We start from the raw sequence: 26,336 nt of genomic DNA on the forward strand, positions 1-26,336 counted from the left end.
TACACAACCATAGATCACTGCTATATGCCCTCCTGTGTCAGTGAAATGTATGCAATAGGACAGCCTTTTAGTGCTATAAAAGGTCCTTTACTTTAACTAAATGTCCATGTCATTACACTTCTCAGATAGCATCCATACTCACTCAGAAACTTGTTGAAATGTCTCTCACTCTCTTCTCCTCCAGGGCAGGCTAGTGTGTTAGTTGACAGTCACAGTCCATCTTGTTATTAATGTCAGCTGGTTATGGTAGAAATACTGAGTGAAAACCAGCCTCAAACACACAAACATGCTGATACACACACTGATATTAATCCCTGGCTCTTCATTTGGTGACATTATATTATTTAATGTATAAACATCTGTTTCCACAGATCTCTCATTCTCAGACTGTTTTCCTTCCTGCTATTTTGTTTTTTTAGACTCCTACACCCTGTCAAACCTGCAATATGTTGACTAGAGTTGATTGACACCTGTTCTGTATGCCCATTGCCCAATGACATTGCTTTGTGTCCCGTTGTGTCCAGCAGGTGTCAGTGTTGCGCTGTATTCAGTACCCGTTTGTGAACTTGAGTTTTTGATTGATTGATTGAAATATTTATTAACAGTTTGCAGAATTACAGTACATTTCAAGCACAAACTCAATACAATGACTGTTAACTGTGAGTGGACGACCCAATTAAGCATTACACTTGTTTACAAGAGGGTCCACCATGTTCAATTCATCAAAACATTTAGAGACGTACAAATACACTTCTATATAGTCAAAGAACAGGAATTCATCATAGAGGTAAAAAGGGAAAAGAAAGTGAGAGTGGTTTTGAAGGAGTCAAGGGATTCACATGTCTTAATGACTGTTGGTAGGGCGTTCCACATTTTGGTGGCATAGGAGCGAAAATAATTTAGTCCCTTGTTTGTGCCGAATCTGGGTTGTACATGGTTTGTTGCACTCCCTCTGGTGTTGTGGGTGTGGACTTCATTAACATTAAGGAAGTATTTAGACAGGTACATGGGTATCTTGGTGGTGTATCGAATCTTGTGTACCAGACCCATTGCAAGATGCTGTACTCTGTTGTCGACCCTAAGCCATTCCAGCCTGTCAAAGTGGGCAGGGGTGAGGTGGGTTCGGGGGGTGAGACCAAGTAGGAGCCTGACCAGTTTGTTTTGGGAGGTCTGGAGCTTTGTTTTGGGAGGTCTGGAGCCTTGTTTTGAGGGCCTTTGAGGTTCTGTGGTACCAAGAGGTGCATGCATAGTCAAAGAAACCTTGTACGAGGGCTCCTGTTAAGGTCTTCAAGGTGTTTTTGTTGACCAGTGAGGAGATCCTGTAAAGGAATCTTGTTCTTTGATTGACTTTTTTGATTACGTTGGTGGCCATTTTATCACCGGAAAGATTAGCCTCCAGGATGGAACCTAGGTAGGTAATTTCATTATTATTAATAGGTTTACACTCTTTTTACACTCTTTTTGTGTGGTGCAGCCACTCCAAGGAACAGCCATGTCCATCCCTATGTTTAGGGTACCAACAGGGGCAAAAGTGGCACTGTTGTGCTAGAATCAGATCAGAGAGTGTTGCACTGTTTCCTGCTAATTACAATGTGGAGCGTGCATGAGAGATGGAGCGGGGGAGAGAGTGTTGTCCGCTAATTCCCCCACACAGTAACTCTGTCATTTCTCGACCGTTTCGTACGCGGGGCGGCTCACCGGAACCGGGCCGACACGCTGGGTGCGTTGCATCACTCAGTTCAGTTCACACAGGTGTGATTCTTTAAGAAAAGCAGCGCTTGTAAACACAAAATAGTGTGTCTGTGTCTGCAGTGTGTGTGTGTGTGTGGGGGGTCTAAGGTGCATGTGTAATGAATTACCTTCTAGGGCAGGGTTTCTCAAAGTGCGTTCACACAGGGCCAGGGAATGCCACAGAATACTGTGATAATATTTGGAATTCATCAACATCACTGCAGGTTAACTACTGATCACCTCACTGTGTTCTTTTTCAATGTAGCCTAGTGAAATCTAAAGAACCTGATGAAGGTCTACAGACCCAAACTCTGCATTACGCTTACTGTGTCTGTGTGTGGGAGTATTCTTTCTTTTTGAACAATGAAATGAAGTACATACAGATGAACAAATGCTTGCAATGGATTCAGAATCACGAAAACTCCCTAGTTTGACATGTCACATTCTACTTAAAGCATAATGAAATATAGAAAATGTCACCTTATATAGGTTGTTAATGGTACCCCAACTTTCAGCAGCTGTCACAAAAGTTTCCCAAGGTCGCCTGCTCGGGCGCCCTAGGCTACACCACAATTTTTTTAGGGACGGGAACCCCTTGTGGTGTTTTAAGCATTATTACTTTAGCTATGGAAAAAGATCTACAAGCTCGTAGATCTGCTATTTTTGAAAAATCGTGAAAATGTGGCACAAATTTGAATATATTCTCTTTCAGAGGGAACGTTTTTAACTCAAATCTTTGCTTCTGGGGGGGGGGGGGGGGGGGGTTGAGCACCACTGACATTGAAACATAGGTTTTTCAGAAAACTGTTAGGATTTAGAAGATGTTCTTTTTAGAATCGGCCTTGGGTCTAAATGGGTTAAAACCCATTCTGGGCGGGAACCCCCAGTTTTAACTAAGCATTATGTTATACTTTAGCTATTAAAAAATAGCAGATCTACAAGCTCATAGCGCGCCACCAAGTGGCGCGCTACGAGCTTGTAGGTCTGCTATTTTTGAAAAATCGAAGAACGACTGACATAGAAACATAGCTTTTTCAGAAAACTGTCAGGATGTAGAAGACATTTTTAAAATTTGATCTCAGGTCAAAATGGGTTAAACCTTGGGTTAAACCTATTTTTGAAAAATCTTAAAAATGAGTCACACATCTTTGAATATATATTCTTTCAGAGCAAACTTTTTTTATTTTGACGTCAGGCCTAAATGGGTTAACTCTCCACTAAATAAGAGGTTTCTGCCAGAAACAATGAAACGCCTTCTGAATCCTAACAGTTTTCGGAAAATGATGCTTTTATATCCAAGATGTAAAATGACACAGATCTTAAATTAAAGAGCGAGATAGATCAACATGTTGGGATTTAATAATTACTAATCACAAATGCATAATTGGGGTAAAATGCCAGGTTCTCTGTCCATCCATCCTGACACCACACTGGGGATTTGTTTTGAAAAAGAAAAACAATTACCAGCACTTCAACATATTCACACAGTTTAAATGTTAGGCCTTTTTCTGTAAAAGTTGTCTGGAAAGAACTCTTTGCCGTCGAGTTGTGTGTACAGTATTAACGCACCTTGGCTAATAGAATAACAATTTCTGAAAAAAAACAACAAAACTATATACCACAAAACAAAATCTTCCACCCAAACAAACAAAATATAAATCTGTTGAAAAAATAAACATCTGAATTCCTCAGATGGGCTTCATGAGTTAGCTTTTACAAAAAAGAACAGTGGCTTCACTCGCACACAAGGCGCTCACCTGATTTTGGCTCATTTAAATATGGATGTTGAGACAAACTGCATGTGTTTCATGGAGCACCGAAGGCTGACGAGACGGTGTTTCTTTACCGTATTGATTGGCACGACAGCGTTGCTTCAGGAACTACGCTTTAGCCGAGTTCCGTAAGCAGCGCTGAAGTGTCAATCTCGGTAAAGCACGACCCTTGAGTGTAATATTGCGATTATACAACAGTTACCCTTAAAAAGAACACGTTATAATATTCGATAGAAATTCATCATTTTCTATTGCCAGATTTAGCCAATACGACCACGAATGTCCTGCGAGTCTCCGTCTCATCAGAACAGCTGTTTCTACACTTTGATTAGGTGTTGCCATAATGCTGGTAAAAGCACGGGTAGATGGCTATTTCAACCAATCAGATTGCTTCCTTCGAAACTACCCGTTGTATAATTTACGCATTCCAACCTGGGAACGAACTGTGTTCCAAAAACAGTGACTTGTGTTACGGTATGAAAATATGAAAATCTTTCCCCCCTAAACTTGAGAGAATATAGACATAGTGGAAAATAACTTTATACTTGACATTTAACCACAATAGCGTTGTTCAGCAGATGGAAAAACAACTCAAGACAAGTACAGTGCAACTCGGGTCCGTTTGACAAAATCAGGTCCGTTTGACAAAATCTAGAGCAGCGGTTTTCAACCAGTGGACCGGGGACCACCAGTGGTCCTTGAGGAGGTTCCAGGTGGTCCCCAGCTAAATGATGGAGTTTGTAACCAAATGGATCTTTAACAGTTAAATTATTGCTAAACACAGCTGCATTACTTAATTTAGAAGTAGTGTACACAATTAGAGAATGCAGTTATTTTGATCAACGTTTGCCTGTTATCTCTCGTAATGGTACCAACATCAATACAGCATGGAATTGTGGACAAAATATTATCCCAACAACAACAAAATATTTTGTCGTTTTGGGTCCGAGAAGCTATAATCTCATCAAAATGGTGGTCCGTCCGTGGCTCAAATGCTGAATAAATAATGGACCTTGACTTGGAAAAGGGTTGAAAACCACTGATCTAGAGGGTCCAAGTGGTTAAACTGAAGTCAGTGTTGATCAATTCCAATTGCTATCAGAGTATTCTAAGGCACGCCTGGACTTGCACCCACTGCTCTGTAGGTTCAGAGAACAAGACCGAGGCCCATTCTCAACATTCACAACCGCTCTCTTCAACGGTCTCTTTCTGCCGTTTCTTTTTCGAGTGGTGCAACCACTCCTATAGACAGCTGTGTGTGGCTAGCTGTGTGTGTGGCTGGCTGTGTGTGGCTGGCTGTGTCCGTCCCTGGCTGTGTCCGAGCACGAAAATTCTAGCGTTTGTTCACCACCAAGTGTCACTGTTGCACAGCCTAACACACAGACACACACAGGCCAGGGAGGAGGGCTTGTACAGTACAGTACAGTACCACTCACTTCAGACGGGTCTGATTTTTTTAATACCCACAGTTTACAGTGCAGTGCAGCGGTACAGTCGGTCATTCAGTCAGTCAGTCCATAGTCAGTCCCTGGCCTGTCGAAAAAAGGCACCTGAGTTAAGCTCCCGGCCCTCAGCGGAGGAGGGTCACCACCAGTGTATTCACACACATTCACCACCAGGGCGGGGACAACACGCATACATCAGGGTCCCTGGCGTACGCGGCAAATCGATGTCAATGATTGTCCCCCGGACGATCAATGGATAAAGAATTATTTGTGGAACGACTCTGTATGATAGAGCAGCTATTCCCAACCTGTGGGTGCCATGATGAGGATATTGCAAGTGGGCCCTCAAATAATTTCCAAGAAGACACTAAGATTTGAATGATAAAAGAACATAATTAAAAAAAAACTAAAAGTCATAATATTTAGTCTATTCCAGAATGAAAAGGGTTGAGAACCTCTGTGGTACAGAGTGCATTAAGGATTGCATCTTCCATTCCACAGCGGAATGAGTCAAGGAAAACATTATTTCCCCCACCCCAGTGATACAGACGAGTACTAGCAGCTCAGTTTCACCCCAAAAATAAAACAAAAAAAAGGCATCGTTAAAATATCGGCAACATCGGCAGGGTCTTTGAAACGGCGCCCCTTCAATTTGTCACCGCGACGAAATGACGCGTTGGAAAGGATGCTTTAACAACACGACCGCAGTACTAGGAACCCTGGCGTAGGTACGTCCAGTCACACACACACACACACACACACACACGCACACACGCACGCATAATCAAATGTCGTCTTCGCTAACACATGGGTTATGTTGGCTTGAGGTGGACATTTTTGACAAAATTAATATTTGTTTTTACCACAGACATACAAAATGAGTGGACAATAATATTACCAAAAATACATAAAGAGATAGCCCTGAAGGACCACAACAGGTCTGTAACTCTGAGAGCGTACAAATGGAACCAAATGGACCCTTACAGGTCCATTTGGTTCCGTTTATACGAGTTATGGGGGGGGGGGGGGTCCGTAAATAAAACGTTTGAGAACCACTAGTACTAGTGGACTCATAATGTGCCAAAGTGTCGCAGTAAAACAGTGCTGTACATATCCTGAAGAAGAGAATACGACTTGACATTCAGTAATTGGGTCTCATGATCAAAACAAGAACATTCTATAGGCCTTTTCAGACGGGGAGAGAGTGTGTGTGACGCGGATGTTCTCGCCTGGATCAACAACAGGTCTGAGAGAGAGAGAGGGGGCGCGACTCCCAAAACAAAAAAAGAAGCTCAACACAATCCAGGTTTAGTCGCGGGGCACAAAACGAGCAAAGCACGTGTGACTCACGGTACCACCGCGCCCACGAAACTTCTATGGCCAGTAGAAAACAAAAACGGCAGACGTCTCTTTGAAAATGAATTACTAGACGACGCGCGGTCAGTCTCTGCCCGTCTGAAAAAGCCTCAACTGTAAAAAAAGAAAATGCAAACTTTGCCACGGACAAGAAAAGGAGCCATATCTTTTTAAGCGCCTTACCCCTTATCCCTAAACTTCTATGCCTTTAACATTTTGAAAAACATTTTAAATTTGTTTAAACGAGCCGATCTACATCGACACATTTTGAGCTTGTAGATCGGCTATTTGAACTATTCAACAAAATAAAAAATAAAAATAGTAAAAAAAGGCAAAGAAGTTTAGCCCATTCAGGACAGGAACCCCTTTTGGTGTTTTAAGGATTAAGTTATACTTTAGCTATTGAAAAATAGCAGATCTACAAGCTCATAGCGCGACACCAAGCGCTACAAGCTTGTAGATCTGCTATTTTAGATTTTTTTTTAAATGTGCCGCAAATCTTTGAATATATATTCTTTCAGAGCGAACGTTTTTAACTCAAATCTTTGCTTCTTGGGGTCCCTGGAACAACATTATTTTCAGATGGGGGGTCGGCGGCCAATTACACATAATTCCTGGGGGTCCTTAACATGAAAACCTTTGAGCACCATTGACGTAGAAACATAGGTTTTTCAGAAAACTGTCAGGATTTAGAAGGCATTTGTAGAATCGTCCTCAGGTCTATAAATGGGTTAAGGATAAGGGGTTAGGCACTGAAGAAAATAGGGCCCTCAAGTCTTTGCCACGGACACATTAATTTGTCCGCGTGCGCGGACACGTCGACGACCCCTGCTGCGCTAAAGGCTCTTTCATAGTCTGGATTTTCAGTGGTGAGGTGACCACCGCAACTACAACATGACGTCACTGAGCCGCGGTGAAGAGCAAACCACCGCTCATCCAACCACAACATTGGCGACATCCAAACCACCGCTTTGGTGGTCACCTCACCACCGAAAATCCAAACTATTAATAGGCCTTAACACGGGACCCCGCCTCCTCCCGCCTGCTTCTGTGCCTCCACCAGCGGCTCCTCCTCGGCCACCCCCGCACCACCGCCGGGCGTGGGACCCCAGCCGGGCCCAGTGGGACCCCCCCCGCGGTCGTCGTGCTTGTCCCAGCCGTCCGTGTTGTGGCCGTGCTTGCGCTGGTGCCTCTTGTAGTTGTCCCAGTGTCCCGTGGTGTAGGCGCACTCGCCGCACGCGTAGGGCTTCTCGCCCGTGTGCCGCAGCATGTGGCGCTTCAGGTTCATGCTCTGGTTGCAGGAATAGCCGCACACGCCGCACTGGAAGGGCTTGGCGCCCGAGTGGATGCGCTCGTGGCGCCGCAGGTTGGCCAGGTTGCCGCAGGCGTAGCTGCACGACGGGCACTGGGAATAAGAAGAGGCTTTAGTGCAGTGTTGGTTTCGTCGACTAAAACTAAGACGAAAAATGTTTTTTCACTGACGAAAACTAAATGGAAAACGAAATGAAAACTAAGCTATGACGACTAAAACTAAGAGTAAATATATTGACAATTTCACCAACAAATAAAAACTAGACTAAAATGTTAGGAAGGGACTAGTGGACAAGAGATCCAGTATAAGTCATTTTACACTTGTTTTGAATGCTGAAAATAGCTGATCTACAAGCTCGTTCTGAGCTTGTAGATTGGCTATTTTCAGCAAGTGTAAAATCAGCCATTACGACAGCATCAAGGCCCGCCAAAACACATTTTAGTCGATTAAATCAACTGTAGATTTAGTTGACTAAAACTAGACTAACACTAAAACATTCCAGGTGACTAAAACTAAATGGTTTAATTCCAAAGACTAAATACTAAATATAATATAGACTAAAATAGAAATTTGCTGCCAAAAACACTGCTTTAGTGTCACTTTAGTTTTACTGCTACTCCACTACATCTCAGAGGCAAATATTGTACTTTTACTCCACTACATTAATTTGAAAACTTTACTCACTAGTTACTTTGTAGATTTGGATTATTATTACAAAACATACATTAAACACTTCAGCCCTATATATATATATATATATATATATATATATATATATATATATATATATATATATATATACACACACACACACACACACACACACACACACACACACACATTTCGGCCATTTGAAAATAGCAAATTGTGAGACACATTGTGAGCTTGAAGATGTTGAAGAAAACTTGAAATGGCACCGTCTGCATAATGAGTACTTTCTACTTTTGGTACTTTAAGTGCATTTTGATACCAATACTTTTGTACTTTTACAATTTTGAATTCCGGACTTTTACAAAAACTGCTCGTGGCGGAATGTTCCTCCGTATAGAATCCAACCGTCAACTGCTTCTGGCGGAACGTTCCGTCATAGAAGCTTTATTATTGATATCAAACCGGATCGCTGATTTTTTACTATTTTAATTTTTTGCTTGGCCTTTCCTTCTTCAGTGATCCTAGGCCGGTTTCGCGTGCACTGCCGTTCACTTCTTGTATACAGGCGGACAGAAAAGCTGAATAACTCTAAATGTACGGAGCTCTCCATGGTTTTGACAAAATACGCGATGTTCGGAGGTCTTTTGTGATTGTCCGGTCATCCCGATTGGAACATTGGCACTTTCTAGAGCAAGGATGGCCTCATTTTAGCTCGCTAGCATTGACGCTAATTATTTAGCATCTAAAATGGATGCCCAAAACGGACACACAAAAAACCAAGTAGATCCGGGTCGGAAGTCAAGCGTTGGCTCTTGCTGCGTCCACCAGGTGGCAGTGAATCGCTTAACCCATTCAGGACAGGAACCCCTTTTGGTGTTTTAAGCATTATGTTATACTTTTAGCTATTGACAAATTGCAGATCTACAAGCTCATAGCGCGGTACCGAGTGCCGCGCTACGAGCTTGTAGGTCTGCTATTTTTGAAAAATCTTGAAAATGTGGCTCAAATCTTTGAATATATATATTCTTTCAGAGCGATCGTTATAACTCAAATCTTTGCTTCTGAAGGGTTCCTGGAACAACATATTTTCAGATGGGGGTCGGTGGCCAATTACATTACACCACTGATACAGAAACATGAGGTTTTTCATTTAGAAGACGTCAGGCCTAAATAGTAAAACATTTGAATACTTTTTTGCCTCCCACCACCACTGCTATCATAGTTACCTGGTAGGGCTTCTCGCCCGTGTGCACGCGCAGGTGGCGCTTGAGGTTGTCCAGGTGCGCCGACGTGTAGGCGCAGTGTGGGCAGCGGTGGGGCTTCTCGCCCGAGTGGGTGTGCGCGTGGCGTGCCAGGTGGTTGGGGTAGTGCGACAGGAAGGGGCAGTGCGGGCAGCGGTAGATCCTGTCGGTGGGCGCCGCACCACCGCCGCCGGCTTCACCCCCCCTCCGCCTGGTCCGCCGAGCCGGCGACGACTCCGGGCTGCAGGGGGCGCCGTCGAGGCGCGAGTCTTTGTCAAGGAGGAGGAGGTCGGCGGAGCAACCGCGGCACACCTGGAGACAGGGTTATAATTATAGTTTGGAATTTTTCATTATAGCTTAGTTGTAGTTATAGTTTAGACTTTTTTTTTTTCTTCTAATCCAATGAGTTTAACCCATTTAGACCTGAGGCCGATTCTTAAAAACAAAATCTAAATCATGACAGTTTTCTGAAAAACCTATGTTTCTATGGTTCTCAATCAATAAAGAATTATCTGTATTTGGCTGCGGACCCCCATCTAAAAATGTGTTGTTCCAGGGACTCCCCAGAAGCAAAGATTTGAGTTAAAAACGTTCGATCTGAAAGAATATATATTCAAAAATAGACCGAGTGCCACGAGCTTGGAAATCTGCTATTTTTCAATAGCTAAAGTATAACATAATGCTTAAAACACCAAAAGGGGTTCCCGTCCTGAATGGGTTAAAACAACAACAACATCATACCTGTCCGCCGTCGCCCCCCTCCTCCTCCTCCTCCTCTCCCTCCTCCTCCAGGGTGAGGCCGCAGACGCGGCAGCACAGCGGGAACAGGAGGTCGGGCAGCGGGGCGGAGGGCGAGCCCAGACCCCCCAGGGTCTGGAGGTACGAGGCCGAGTCCTGGGACACTCGCAGTGTCAGGTCCGATACCACCGCGACGTCGTCCAGGTTCAGAAGTCGACTCCCTCCTCCTCGACGCTTTCCCTGGCTGGTCCCTGAAAAAACAAAACAAGCGCAATAAAAGACGTTCATTTTATTGTTGGACTGTGACCAAATGGACCACTTCACCACTTTTCAACTTATCTGCTTATATAATTGGTCCTCGACTCCTCACTAATGTTCATGATAAAATGTCTAGAGGAAAACTTGACAGAAAAAGAAAAGTAGCAAACGTTTTCAGTCCTAAGACCTTAGTCTTCGGTCTTAGGACCGAAACGTTTGCTACTTTTAATTGCACTGAGCACAGAGCACTTTATGAGCATGATAAAAGAAAAGAAAAAATGTTTTCTTAAGTCTCGGTCTAAGGAGTTTTTCAGTTTTCCTTCATTTTTTATACAGTGAGCGAGTCATTTTCTGTCAAGTTTTCCTCTGTGTTTTTGAGACCACCGCTCCTGTAGTCAAGTTTGAAGTTTTCTCAGTGCTTCATGATAAAATGCCACCATTTTTTTCTACTCAGACTGTGTCTCATAGGAGGGCTGTTGACAGATTTCTGCATGTGTCTCTCTGTGTCCCTTTATTCCTATATATGGAGTTCTGTGTCAGGCATGCCCAAATATGGAGTGTTGTGATGTCAGAACACAGGCCAGATTATGGAGTTTTGTGTCAGGCATGCCCAAATATGGAGTATTGTGATGTCAGAACAGGCCAGTTCCATATATGGACCATGGGCATGGGCATTCACTCCCTGTGAATTACAGCCGTACACAGTGAGTGAGTTGGATAAGCAGTCGACCGTGGTGGAGGCACCGTTCCTCTTCCTCTTTTCACAGCCTTTCAGTTTCCTCCTCCTCTCTTCCCCTTTTTGACCTTCCGCTCCTCACTTTAGAGATGAAAGCTGGATGTACGATATGTAAAGCTACTCTCACATGTACAGTAATATGTAAAGCTACTCTCACATGTACAGTAATATGTAAAGCTACTCTCACATGTACAGTAATATGTAAGGCTACTCTCACATGTACAGTAATATGTAAGGCTACTCTCACATGTACAGTCATATGTAAAGCTACTCTCACATGTACAGTAATATGTAAGGCTACTCTCACATGTACAGTAATATGTAAAGCTACTCTCACATGTACAGTAATATGTAAGGCTACTCTCACATGTACAGTAATATGTAAGGCTACTCTCACATGGACAGTAATATGTAAGGCTACTCTCACATGTACAGTAATATGTAAGGCTACTCTCACATGTACAGTAATATGTAAAGCTACTCTCACATGTACAGTAATATGTAAAGCTACTCTCACATGTACAGTAATATGTAAAGCTACTCACATGTACAGTAATATGTAAAGCTACTCTCACATGTACAGTAATATGTAAAGCTACTCTCACATGTACAGTAATATGTAAAGCTACTCTCACATGTACAGTAATATGTAAGGCTACTCTCACATGTACAGTAATATGTAAAGCTACTCTCACATGTACAGTAATATGTAAGGCTACTCTCACATGTACAGTAATATGTAAGGCTCCAAAACTATGGAATGCACTTCCCATCGCAGTCAGAACTGCAGCCTCACTCCCAATCTTCCGCCGTAGTCTGAAAACCCACCTCTTCAGACTCCACCATGGCCCGTAGCACTTGCCCTAGCCTAGCCCCTTAGATAGCACATTATGTAGACTGAGGGGCTGCCTTCACGAGGACGTCGCGGGCTGTTCCCCGCCTAAGTTTTGTGAACGATATAAAACTTTACTGCGTCTACATTGCGGTTATGTTAATTATGTACGACGTCCACTCGAGACCGGTAAACTGCTTCGTTTTCAAGATAAAGATGCAGTACACATGGCTGGCCTGCAGATGGCCACAAAAAAAAAGAAAAAGCTTATTCTAAAGGCTATATGAAAGCGTTGGTATTTCACACAGGTGTTGCCAAATAACTAATTATCTTGATCAGATGCGCATATGCGTCATATGCGCATCTGATCAAGACACTTTATGAGCATGATAAAATAAAAGAAAAAATGTTTTATTAAGTCTCGGTCTAAGGAGTTTTTCAGTTTTCCTTCATTTTTTTATACAGTGAGCGAGTCATTTTCTGTCAAGTTTTCCTCTGTGTTTTTGAGACCACCGCTCCTGTAGTCAAGTTTGAAGTTTTCTCAGTGCTTCATGATAAAATGCCACCATTTTTTTCTACTCATAGGAGGGCTGTTGACAGATTTCTGCATGTGTCTCTCTGTGTCCCTTTATTCCTATATATGGAGTTCTGTGTCAGGCATGCCCAAATATGGAGTGTTGTGATGTCAGAACACAGGCCAGATTATGGAGTTTTGTGTCAGGCATGCCCAAATATGGAGTATTGTGATGTCAGAACAGGCCAGTTCCATATATGGACCATGGGCATTCACTCCCTGTGAATTACAGCCGTACACAGATACGCACAGACGGTCACAGCGTTGTACTTCACTACATAAGCAGTGAACCGTGCTACTCTCACATGTACCAGGCTACTCTCACATGTACAGTAATATGTAAGGCTACTCTCACATGTACAGTAATATGTAAAGCTACTCTCACATGTACAGTAATATGTAAAGCTACTCTCACATGTACAGTAATATGTAAAGCTACTCACATGTACAGTAATATGTAAAGCTACTCTCACATGTACAGTAATATGTAAAGCTACTCTCACATGTACAGTAATATGTAAAGCTACTCTCACATGTACAGTAATATGTAAGGCTACTCTCACATGTACAGTAATATGTAAAGCTACTCTCACATGTACAGTAATATGTAAGGCTACTCTCACATGTACAGTAATATGTAAGGCTCCAAAACTATGGAATGCACTTCCCATCGCAGTCAGAACTGCAGCCTCACTCCCAATCTTCCGCCGTAGTCTGAAAACCCACCTCTTCAGACTCCACCATGGCCCGTAGCACTTGCCCTAGCCTAGCCCCTTAGATAGCACATTATGTAGACTGAGGGGCTGCCTTCACGAGGACGTCGCGGGCTGTTCCCCGCCTAAGTTTTGTGAACGATATAAAACTTTACTGCGTCTACATTGCGGTTATGTTAATTATGTACGACGTCCACTCGAGACCGGTAAACTGCTTCGTTTTCAAGATAAAGATGCAGTACACATGGCTGGCCTGCAGATGGCCACAAAAAAAAAGAAAAAGCTTATTCTAAAGGCTATATGAAAGCGTTGGTATTTCACACAGGTGTTGCCAAATAACTAATTATCTTGATCAGATGCGCATATGCGTCATATCAATTTAATGAGCAGAGCAGTGCTGCTTCTCTCTCTGAGTCTGCACACACTGACTGACCAGCTAAAGTGTATGCCTACTAAACCATAATGACATATAATGACATTATGACAAACCTTGGATGTACATATGTACAGTAATATGTAAGGCTACTCTCACATGTACAGTAATATGTAAGGCTACTCTCACATGTACAGTAATATGTAAGGCTACTCTCACATGTACAGTCATATGTAAGGCTACTCTCACATGTACAGTAATATGTAAGGCTACTCTCACATGTACAGTAATATGTAAGGCTTCTCTCACATGTACAGTAATATGTAAGGCTACTCTCACATGTACAGTAATATGTAAGGCTTCTCTCACATGTACAGTAATATGTAAGGCTACTCTCACATGTACAGTAATATGTAAGGCTTCTCTCACATGTACAGTCATATGTAAGGCTACTCTCACATGTACAGTAATATGTAAGGCTACTCTCACATGTACAGTAATATGTAAGGCTACTCTCACATGTACAGTAATATGTAAGGCTACTCTCACATGTACAGTAGGCACTAGGCCTCGGTGCCTGCCCTGTCCGTCCTTCCCTCTTCAAACAAATGTGCGCTTTGTGTTCGACGACTACCGTTTTTCACTGACGGAAACTAAATAATAACTAAATAAAAACAAAGCTGTTGTGAATAAAACAGAGACTAAACAATTTCGTCAACAGAGATACAGAGATAAGCAGGGGTCGTCGCCATGTTTCCATTACCAGAAACACATAAATAAATAGCCCTGAATAACAGGTCTGTAACTCTGAGGGTGTTCAAATGGAACCAAACGGACCCTTGTGGGTCCATTTGGTTCCATTTGAACACTCTCAGAGTTAAGTCCTTGCAAATTAAACATTTGAGAACCACTAGTACTAGTTGGACTATAATTGCCATACATATTCTGACTGACATTCAGTAAGTGGGTCTTATGATCAAAATAAGAACATTATAATAGTGTGTAAAACAGAAAATAAAAGATTTGCCAGGGACAAGACCAAGTCTTTGACACAGACACATTTGTCCGTGTACGGACATGTTGGTGACCCCTGGAGATAAATGGTTTCTGCCAGACAGCAACGATATTATATTCCATTAAGACCTGGAATGCGTTTGTGTCGCCTTAGCTTTGAACCACTTTAACCATTATTTTAAACTTTAGCTGTTGAAAATAGGAGATTGGTGCAGCGCTATGAAAACGTTGAAACGTGTGCAAATCTTTCACAGCAAATGTTTTTAAACTCATATCTTTGCTTACGACATATTTTCAAATGGAGGACAGCCTTGACATGAAATAGTTTGAGAACCACTGACATAGAAACACAGGTTTATCAGAAAGGATTTAGAAGACATTTTGTAGAATCTGTCTCAGGACTTAATGGTTTAAGCATGCGGGCGGTGTCACCGTGCATTTACCTTCGTCCCCTTCGGCGCCTGCCTTTTTCCTCCGCGTCCTCCGCTTCTCTCGCGCGCGGCGCTGCGGTGGCCTCCTCTCCTGTGTCTGCGTGGTGTGCATGCGCTGGTGCCTGCGCAGGTTGCCCATGGAGCTGCAGGCGTACGCGCACTGCGGGCACCGGTAGGGCTTCTCGCCCGTGTGCGTGCGTGCGTGCCTCTGCAGGTTGACACGCTGCGCAGAGGCGTACGGGCACACGGGGCAGCGGTACGGCTTCTCGCCGTCGTGCGTGCGCATGTGCCGCTTCAGGTGGTTGGAGTAGCGCGAGGAGAAGTCGCACAGGGAGCACATGTACACCTTGGAGGAGGGGGGCGACCCGGCGGCCATGGGTTCGCCGTAGACTCCGGGGGGTTGCGCCTTGCCCTGCCGCCGCCTCTTGCCGCCCGCCCCGCTGCCGTCGGGGAGAGCGGCGGAGTTCGCCCCGTAGGGCGGCGACAGGTCGCCGCCGCCGGCCGCACGGTGGTCCGCGTGGATGCCCTCGCCGCACGTCAGACAGTAAAGACCCGCGCCCAAGTCCAGGCCCGCCCCTTCAGAGAGAGAAGACATACGAGCGGTGGTGTAAAGTAACTTAAGTGCATGTACTCAGGTACTGTAACTTAAAGATGTCAGACTAGAAGGCTTTCTTACCTTTATTTGTAGTCGTTACATCCCCACCAAGGAGGTCCAGGTGTTACTTTGTGCAAGAGTGCATTATTGGCTATTTGCCCTACCATAAGCCCTCAATGAATTGAATTGAAATGCATTGAATTGAATGGGGCATTGGGTTTTTGTGCTAATTCGCTTATTTCCATGACATCGCTCAACAATAAAAAAAAAAATTGTATATATCCCCTCTTCATAATGTATCCCAAGCTGCACACTTTACTACTTATTTCGATGGAAATAAGCGAATTAGCACAAAAACCCAAAACCCATTGAGGGCTTATCATATGGTAGGGGAAATAGCCAATAATGCACTTTTGCACAGAATAACACCTGGACCTCTTTGGTGGGGACGTAACAACTACAAATAAGGTAAGAAGGCCTTCTAGTCCGAAATTCTCAGATCTGGAACGCCATCTGTGTCACCGTAGCTTTTAACCACTTTAACCATTGGTTTGGAACTGTATCTATTGAACCAATAGCAGATATACAAGCTCATGGCGCAGGAGGGACTTGGTGCGGACACAACAAAAAACAAAAAATAAACGTACCGAGATGGAGTCCCGCCCCTAGAGGCGTGTCCCCCAGCAGTTGCCCGCAGCCCTTGCAGGAGAGGAACGCCGGGAAGGTGGAGTCTGTGCTGGCCGTGGGGTCCTCCTCCACGCTCAGAGAGAATACTGTCATGCCTGCCGAAAGAAACGCCACGGGGTCAGAACAGTAGAGTAAAAAAAAGGGTCATCATCTATGTATGGGAGAAGGGATGACGCCATTGTTCAACCACTAGTCAGTCGTTATTTCATACATTGTTGTACCAACCGAGTGGTGAAAATAGCTGATTTTTGTTTATTTCTTTTTTTGTGTGTGCGAAAATGTTTTCATTAATGACATGAAACGGGACACCATGTTGAAAGATCTACACTATTAAGACAAAATACAAAGGGTGATGTTGACAACGATAGCGCCGGATCTGTGTGTGTCTTAGAAGCAGGGGGGTAATTTTTGTCCAAATTCTAATTTTGCCACGGACATACAAATGAGTGTACTTTATGAATGATATTACCAGAAACACAAAAGAGCTAGCCCCAAATGACCATAACAGGTCTGTTAACTCTGAGAGTTAAGTTAAGGGGGTGTCCTTGCAAATACAACATTTGAGAACACGTACGTGTGTGTACGTGTGTGTGTGTGTGTGTCACTGACCTGCATCTCTGTCCAGGCCCATGATCTCAGAGTCTCCAAACTCCAGCTCTCCGCTCAGTAGGAAGTCACTCTCCAGTACCAGACAACCTGGCTCACAGACCACTGCTCCATCCTCTGTCTCAACTACACACACACACGCACGCACAGACCAACACACACAAATATTAGCCTAACTTAGTCACTTTAGACCAGTTGTTTTCAACGCATTTCCAATCAAGGTCCATTATATATTGGCCATTAAACGCAAAACTTCGTCGATTGTGTCCATAATTCCATGCTGTATTGATGTTGGCACCACAGGAGATAGAGAAACTGCAAAAGCAGAAAACCTGCAACACTCCAAATATGGGTGACAAGGCTCAAAGGTGAACAATTCTTCTACATTCTCTAAGTAATACAGATGTTTAACAATAATTTAACTCTTGAGTCAAATGGACCCTGTCCATTTTGTTTCATTTCACGCTAATTTTAAGAGTTAAAGTTTTTAAATCCAATAAGGGTCCATTTGGTTACAGACTCTCCATCATTTAGCCGGGGACTTTCCTCATTTTGCTCTGCAGGAAGTAGCAAAGGGAACATAAGAGGATGTGGACGACAGGACAAGGGGAAGCGAGAGAGGGAGCAGTGCATTACGCCGTCGTCATTACGCGGTCGGACAAGCACAGGAAGTTGGTTTGGACGAGATAAGTGTGGAGGAGGAAGAGGAGTCGCAAGGAGGGGAAGAGGAGGCCCGGAGCGAGCGAGAGTGTGAGTGTGCGAGCGAGCGAATGCAGAAGACAGCGGGGGATAGCAAAGAGGGAGATAAGAGGTGGTTGCCATGTCTGCTTATTGTAAGAGTCTTTGGGCTGGTTTTTCTGTGAAGTTGCTTGTAAATATTGGTTGTGGGTTGTTTCTTTTTTGGGGGGGGGGCTGGGGGGTTCTTAAGTGTAGTTGCTAATTTGGTCTGGTTTCCTAAATGCTGTTAAAACCAGTGGTTCTCAAACTGTTTCATGTCAAGGATCCCCAAATGAATGTGCACTTGAAACCCACCTGAAAGTGGAATTTGAGCCAGGGACTCCCGCACCAGATTTGTGTACAGTTGTTAAACCCTTCTGTTGGCCTTGTTTTCATTAACCCGGTTGCTTGTTTCTCTCGCCAAATCTGTCAGCACCAGTGGAGATGGAATAGAGCACCGTTTCTCAAACAGTGGGTCAGATTAGTGAAAATAGTAGTGAAAATAGCCGATCTACAAGCTCACAACACGACACGAACCAACCAAAACGCCTAATCTCTCTTTTGGGTCTCGACCTGAAGCGTTTGGAATCACTGGAACAGAGCACACAGAGTGGATTAACCTGATTCAGGACAGGAACCCCTTTTGGTGTTTTAAGCATTATGTCATACTTTAGCTATTGAAAAATAGCAGATCTACAAGCTCGTAGCGCGACACCAAGTGCCACGCTACAAGCTTGTAGATCTGCTTTTTTTTATCTGGAAAATGTTGGCACAAATCTTTGAATATATATTCTTTCAGAGCGAACGTTTTTTACTCAAATCGTTACTTCTGGGGGGTCCCTGAAACAACATATTTTAAGATGGGGTTGGCGGCCAATTACAAAGTTTCAATGAAAAAGGTTGAGGACCACTGATATAGAAACATTGGTTTTTCAGAAAACTGTCAGGATTTAGAAGGTGTTTTTTATAGAATCGGCATCAGGTCTAAATGAAAAAGCAGAACAAGGAGAGAAGAGGGGAGATAAGGAGGGACAGGAAGGACAAGCGAACAGAAGGGAGGGGGCGCAGGGAGGAGGAGGAGGGCCGAGGTCAGAGGTCGGGGGACACGCACACACACACACATAGTCATACACACAGACACAGTGCCGAGGAGGACCCGACCGACCGTGCACAGTCAGGAAGTAGGGAGACAGGAAAGCAGAGACGAGGAAGAGAGGAAACAGGAGTCCGAGTGAGCCGGGACATTCACGATGAGATAACACACGTGCGCGCACACAGAGAAGGTGGACACTAGAATCATGTCTGCAACTGCAATATAGAGGTTATGTATGCGTGTGACATCATCATTATACCCGGAAGTTATGCAGGAACGCCTACTGAGTGGCAGAAAAAAAAAACTACTTTCTGGCCTTGACAGACCATACATCCAAACAGGAAAGTCCTATCTGATTGCATTAAATAATGCTAAACTCACTTTGCCACTCACTGTACTATGCAAGCGCAATTTGCGCATATCCTCTATTGTCTCACTGCCAATTCTGACATACAGAAATCAGCCTTTGATGGAGACAACATAGATACACATATTGATTTCTGTGAACACACGTCATGTCATGCTACATACATAATACCACCACACAGTAAACCTGCTCACGCTCTTGAAAGCGTGAGTAGGTACTGGTTTAGAAACTATTCGTAGAGTCGTACTTTACCTAAGGTCTTTAGGTAAAGTACCTAAGGACATTTTATTATGAGCTACTTGCCGTCAAGAAATCCCATGCAGGACTGCAGGTGATTTTTTATTTTGTTGGGGTTTGGAAGGGCTCGTTTCCAATAACGCAATGTCCCGCTGCCTCCTGCATTATGTGCAATTTCAAAACAGGTGGTACGCAGGAGGACCCGCGAGTGATTTCCAACGAGAGCTTCCAAACTCCAACGCTTAGAAAAATAATCACCTGGAAAGAGGATAATTCAAGCTTTCCGTACAGCTGCAATGTTGGCGTGTTTGTAATAAAATCAGATAGGAGTCAAGACTTGTCTTTTAGGATGGGGTTGCAACAATGGATTCAACAAGATCTAGTGTTGCGAATTGCGGCTAATCATTATCATCAAAGACAAGTCATCATCATCATCATCATCACATAACAATCGACTCACATTTCACCGGCTGTGGGTTAGACTGCTTCCTCCTCGGCATAGCTTCTCTCGTCTACTCTTCCTCTGCCACACACACACTCACGTGCACACACACACACACACACACGGATCCTGTGGTCGTGACAGCAGGCAGTCAACGACCTAACTGCATGTCAGTGTCATCACCACTTTCCTCTTCCTCCAAAGAGCAGCGGCAGTGTTGGTGTCATCACCACCACCACCCTTCGGGGGCCATCATGGCTACACACTGGAGGAAAAAAAGAGGAATTATTTCATTAGACCCTATTCATATCAGGGCCCCATTATCTATTCTGCATTTGAGCCACGGACCACCATTTGATGAGATTTTGCCTCAATATTTTGTTATCGTTCGGATAAGAATTTGTCCACAGTTCCATGCTGTATTGATGTGGTACATAGGAGAGATAACAGGCAAACGTTGGTCAAAATAAGAATTCTAATTTCTTCCACATTATTCTAATGATGTAGACTTCTTGTAAATTAAGTAATGCAGATGTTTAACAAGAATGTAATAATTGTGACAGGCCTACTGATTGATTGACTGACTGACTGGACATTTTCACAGTATGTAGAATGGGTAGTGCAAACGAAAGTACAGGTCAATATAAAAATTGCTAACTGTGGATCTAATCAGGAAAAGCACTACTAAGACATGTTTAAGTCAGGGTCCTGCATTAATTTGTGAGGCTACACACCTCTCACTCAAATCGTATATGAATGACTATAGTATACATCAGTGATTTTCAACCAGTGGGGACCACCAGTGGTCCTGGGGGGGTTCCAGGTGGTCCCCAGCTAAATGATGTAGAGTTGGTAACCAAATGGACCCGTATAGATCTAGTTAACTCTCGAGAGTTAACTAGAAACCAAATGGACCAGTTATATTATTGTTAATAACATCTGCATTGCTTCAGTTACAAGAAGGCTACACAATTAGAGAATGTAGAAGAATTGTTATTTTGAACAATGTTTGCCAACATTGTTATTATGGACAAAATCTTATCCAACGACAACAACATTATTCTTTAGTTTTGGGTGTGAGGGGCTATCAGATCTCATGATGGTCTGGCAGTCTGTGGCTCAAGTAAAATAAATAATGACGAATAAATAATGGGCCTTGACATGAAAAGGGTTGAAAACCACTGCTATACATATAATAACATAATAGCATGTTCCCCTTAACGTGGACGGCGGTGGGTGGGTGACTCATTCTCTGTTATTGTTCCCACGGCGAACAGACGGAGCCATGTTGGTAGCCAGGGCTTTTTTTGGGGGGGTAGTTCTCTAAAAGGCAGTTTTTCGGATGACAATAAAGTTGTGTTTTTGTCAATAAAAGACACGCGGTGGGCGTCAAACTCACCCTGCTTGATGTGGTCCGAGGAAAAATGTCCAGAACTTCACGCAGATTGTGATCGACTCCACTGGACAGTCCTTTTGTTGCCAAATAAAAGCCAAAACGCACACACACCGACCACCACCGCTACTGTCTGTTAGGTTAGCGGCACTTCCTGGAGTGACGTCACTCAGAGGTGTACTGTGGGTAGTGTAGTCACAGATTGTAGTCTGTAAATAAGACATAAGTATTAAGTGAAGTATAGCCTGCTCTTTTTTTAGCTTGTTTAAAACTCTCTGAACGCATTCACAGACAACATGGTAAGACTTTATGAATGATGCTGGAAGCTGGACTATGAAATATTGTTCGTTAGAAAATGAAAACGCTGTAGTTGTCAGTAAAAATGGGTTTTGTGTGTGTGTTTAGTGTGAGTACTTAGCCCGTCTCCGGACCCCCCGGGTTGAGCTCCTTTGGACCCCAACCCATAGGGTCCGGTATCACCAAAGCAAAGCTACATGATAATTCTCAAACGCACAATGACACCGTTGCGTTTGATTTTGCTGCGCTGTTCGTGTGTGATGCTGACATATTCCAAAAGAAGCATATATCTGCTATAGGAGCCAACGGAAACATCAATGAAACTTTCCTTTGGCGCAGAAGCCGTTAAGTATTTTTAATCTTTGTCAGACCGTTTTGGCAGCTCTGAAATTCTCTCTTGTTGACATCCCATTGTACCGCCTCCAGCATCGGGGTTGGCTAACTGCGCCTCCCTACGCGCCTCGTAGGCGCAGCTAGCCAACCGAGATGTCAACAAGGAGGGACCGAAGAGAGAATTTCAGAGCTGCCAAAATGGTCAAGCACAGTTTAAAAATACTTAACGGCTTCTGCGACAAAGGAAAGTTTCATTTATGTTTCCGTTGGCTCCTATAGCAGATATATGCTTCTTTTGGAACAAATAACTAGCACACACACGGCGCAGCAAAGGCGGTTGCGACGGGAAATCGGGTTGTATATTATATTTAACATATACGTGGGAAGGGACCCTACGTCTAAAGTCATCAAAATGTCAGAAAACTTTAACGTAGGGTCCCGAGAGGGGCTAGTGAGTACTGAGCACTATAAAATAGAAAGTTGACAAATGGGTACTCTTTCTTGGTTGGCTGATGAATGTAGAATTGTTTTTTTGATCAACGTTTGCCTGTTATCTCCTATGGTGCCAACATCAATACAGCATGGAAATATGTACATATTCTTTAGTTTTGGGCCTGCAAGTCTAAATCTGATCAAATAATTGTCTGTAGCTCAAATGCAGAATAAATAATGTATTAATGTATTTATATGAAAAGGGTTGAAAATCACTGATGTAGAACAATGGTTCCCAAACTATTTCATGTCAAGGACCCCCAAAATGACACTCATTAGCCTGTAGCCCTGCCACATATTATTCATTAAGGATTTATTTTAAAATGTCATTTAAAAGAGCATGGCTCAAAATATTCCTTTAACACTATATCCATCCTGATGTGATGCTCACTGAACATTTTCAAATGAAGGATCTAGGAAAGTTGAAGTATTTTCTAGGGATCGATTTTGACCAAACAGAATGGTGAAGTCAAAAATTCTAGAGCGATTTGAAATGCAGGATTGCAGGTCCAGGGAGACTCCGTGTGAGGCTAAACTAGAGTACACTGAAGATGTAGAAAAAATGACAGACCCAAGAAGGTTCAGAGAGGCAGTGGGAAGCCTGATTTACTTATCCACATTCGGGACCCTACGTAAAGCTTTCTGACATTTGGATGACTTTACACGTAGGGTCCCTCTCCAGTTCGTAAGCCCACAATATGACGCAGCTGTACATAACCTCCGTTGCGGCCGTTCTGCGCTTTTTTGATGGGGGTTAGATGTTTCAAAAGAAGCATATAGGAGCTATAGGAGACAACGGAAACGTCAGAGAATTATCCTTTGGCGCAGAAGCCGTTAAGTATCCTTGACTTCCTTATTGACATCCCATTGTACCGCCTCCAGCGCCAGGTTGGCTAGCTGCGCGTCCCTACGTTCCTGCCTCTGATCCTCTGTCGCCACTGTAGCCAGTGTCGGTGCTGGTACAATGGGATGTCAATAAAGGAAGTCAAGGAAGGAAGGAAGAGAGAATTTCAGAGCTGCCAAAACGGTCAAACAAAGATTAAAAATACTTAACGGCTTCTGCGCCAAAGGAAAATTCTCTGACGTTTCCGTTGTCTCCTATAGCTCCTATATGCTTCTTTTGAAACATCTAACCCCCATAAAAAAAAGCGCCGAACGGCCGCAACGGAGGTTATGTACAGCTGCATCATATTGTGGGCTTACGAACTGGAGAGGGACCCTACGTGTAAAGTCATCCAAATGTCAGAAAACTTTACGTAGGGTCCCGAGAGGGGCTAGCACTAGACCAGACATCAGTTTTGTGGTTAGTAAGTTATCCCAGCACTTTGCTGAGCCAACACTAGAACACTAGAACACAGTGAAGCATGTGTTTAGATACCTCAAAGGTACGGCAGAACAGGAGTTATGCTTCAAAAGAAATGAGACGGATAAACTAGGTCTGAGAGTTTATAGCGATGCAGACTGGGCATCAGATGTGTCCGACAGGCGAAGCACATCAGGATATTGTGCCAGTCTGAGTGAAGGAAGCTCTCTGATCTCATGGAAGACAAGAAATCAAGCTACTGTTGCATTATCTACATGCGAGTCAGAGTACATGTGGGGAGGAGATTGATTGACAGGCCGTGACGCTTCCGTGATTAAACACACGGAAGTCGCTGGCTCTAGACTTGTGGGGACAGAGCCCCCCGAAACGGGCAGGGAGTCCACGTGAGACCTGATCGCGTTCGTATAAACTTTGTCTGTATGCTATACGGTGGAATATAGCCAAGGCCACCAACTCACCGCAGGAGTGACAGGAGTCATCTGCTCCGGTGAGAGTTTTGTTTGTCTGACTCACTGTTTGTGTCCAGCGAGGAGTACTGCTTTTCCGTTCGGAGGACAGCTGGATTTCTCTGTTGGATTTACTTACGTTCGGGGATCACTTTTACGTTTGGATTAATTTATTTCGGGTTGGAGCGTCAGGGAGACGTCTCTGGCTATTTCATGTAACAATACATTACGAACAATAACGCCGGGGCTCCACTGGACGCGTCAGCGTTGCGTCTCGCGTCCAGTGGAGCCCCGGCGAGCGCGCGTGCGTGCGTGCATGAAAGCATGAAACGGTGCAGTTCTAAACGCGCGAGAAAAGCCTGGTGTAGCTTGGCCGTATACGGATAATATTTAACCTGTCATGATGAACTCTGTTGTAAACTTGATTGACATAATTGAGTGATTGCTTGTTGATGATAAACTGATAGATGGGGGCGAAACAACTGCTTAAATCAGGCTTAAATAAAAATGTAGTCCAGGCAATCCGTGTCCGCTTCTTATATTCTATCTCTTAGAACATTATAAAATGATACAGTACAAACAAAAGTAAGAAATAAAACAGAATAATAAGAGTGAAATTACAGTGCAGAAGAATAATTAAAACATATCAATGAAAGGCAGTTGCAGCAGACCTGCCATTTTCTTCAGTTTGTTCAGGTATGTTGTTGGTGCATAAACTAAATTCTGTTTTGATTCCAGGGACAGGAAGCAGAGCTTCCCCAGATGACCTGAGAGGTCTGGATGGTTCATCATCACATCTCAAGAGAAGACCAGCAGTGATGCAGGCCGCCATGTTACCAGTGATCAAGTTACACAGAATTGTAAACTGTAAACATTTAACTATGTTCACTGTTACAATTATTAGCATGTAGATGTAGATCTGTTTTTTTTGCAAGCGACAAAGCTGTGTGGTGGATTACTGCACAACACCTTGGATGGCATGTGTACAATTTAACACAAAATTCTCTTCTGGGATTCCTACTAGCACACTTATTTCAGGGTTTCAACTTGGGGGGTCCTTGACATGAAAAAGTGAAGGACCACTCCTATAAGCTATGAATAAAACTATTGACCACTGTTTATTGGTAGAGTTTGTCCCGGTATCATAAAAGCTGCCGATACGGCCTAAAATGCTTTTTATCGGTATCAGCAAGTATGTCTGTCTACTCTATCCCGATCGGATACCACGTAATTTATCACAACATGATGATATTTCAGAATAGTAATACATTTTGATTGCTTAAGTTGGGCAAGGCCTACGCTGTAGAGGGTATCCTGAAAAGGTTGAGAGCCACTAACGTCACATAGTAGTCATACTGCTACTGCTATACGGAAACTAGGCTTCAAAATAAAATTCTAAAGGATTCATAGATAAATTATAATCATCCACATAACTGTCTGCACTGCACATGATTAATTTCTGGTTGTATGAGTCGTTATGTTATTTAGTCTACTCTACACCAGTGGTTCTCAGACATTTCATGTCAAGGACCACCAAAGTGTATTTGGCTGCCGACCCCCATCTGAAAAAGTATCGTGCCAGGAACCCCAGGAGAGAAGATTTAAGATAATTCAAAATAATTTTACATTTTGATATTTTTCCAAAAATGTCAAACCTGAAAACCACTAGAACCTCCGTGAGTTTCATGATCTCTGTTTCTTTGTTTTAACCACATGAACCCTAGCGTCCTTATTCTGGCGTGAATTAGTTGACTAACATAGCAGATCTACAAGCTCACAACGCTCACACAATTTGAGCCTGTAGATCGGCTAATTCTGTCCGCTCTTGGACCACCAAAATGATATGTATTTGGCACAAGTCTGGTGCCAGGGACCCCCAGGAGAGCAGATTTGTTAAAATAATTCAACGTTTTTGATATTTTTCCAATAATGTTAAATAGCTGTACAAGCTCTCAGTGCAGTGCGAAGTGACGCGGTGTGAGCTCGTAGATTATTCTGAGGTGAACATTCTACTAAGATCTACAATGCTCACACGATTTGAGCTTGTAGATCGGCTATTTTTGGCCAAGAGACTCGCTGTAGAGGGAAAAAGGAGCGGACCAAGTATAGACTCCTGGGGGACCCTGGTCA

At 43.5% G+C, this 26,336-nt stretch overlaps 1 protein-coding gene and 1 long non-coding RNA gene across 5 annotated transcripts; both read right to left on the reverse strand.

The window, feature by feature from the left end:
* Positions 1-3,068: 3,068 nt before the first annotated feature.
* Positions 3,069-6,706, reverse strand: LOC306917067. The gene is made up of 2 exons (XR_013789106.1): positions 4,284-6,706; positions 3,069-4,200 (listed from the first exon to the last, which is right to left on the reverse strand). It is a non-coding gene; the product is annotated as an uncharacterized lncRNA (long non-coding RNA).
* A 67-nt stretch (positions 6,707-6,773) lies between these two features.
* LOC306917277 (zinc finger protein 513-like) lies at positions 6,774-24,413 on the reverse strand. 4 transcript variants are annotated; one of them, XM_079495420.1, is made up of 9 exons: positions 24,346-24,413; positions 21,321-21,523; positions 19,940-20,186; positions 17,069-17,191; positions 16,420-16,554; positions 15,190-15,753; positions 10,250-10,497; positions 9,494-9,820; positions 6,774-7,709 (listed from the first exon to the last, which is right to left on the reverse strand). In XM_079495420.1, exons 3-9 carry the CDS (start codon positions 19,977-19,979, stop codon positions 7,320-7,322), a joined length of 1,827 nt encoding a protein of 608 aa, XP_079351546.1. In that variant the 5' UTR covers positions 19,980-20,186; positions 21,321-21,523; positions 24,346-24,413; the 3' UTR covers positions 6,774-7,319. The 4 variants fall into 4 exon arrangements, with proteins under 4 accessions (XP_079351546.1, XP_079351545.1, XP_079351547.1 ...); XM_079495419.1 differs by having other exon boundaries at positions 24,219-24,411; XM_079495421.1 differs by lacking the exon at positions 21,321-21,523 and having other exon boundaries at positions 24,215-24,411.
* Between the last annotated feature and the right edge of the window lie 1,923 nt (positions 24,414-26,336).

Source organism: Electrona antarctica, assembly GCF_951216825.1.
Source record: "Electrona antarctica genome assembly, chromosome: 24".
NCBI classification, from domain to species: domain Eukaryota; kingdom Metazoa; phylum Chordata; class Actinopteri; order Myctophiformes; family Myctophidae; genus Electrona; species Electrona antarctica.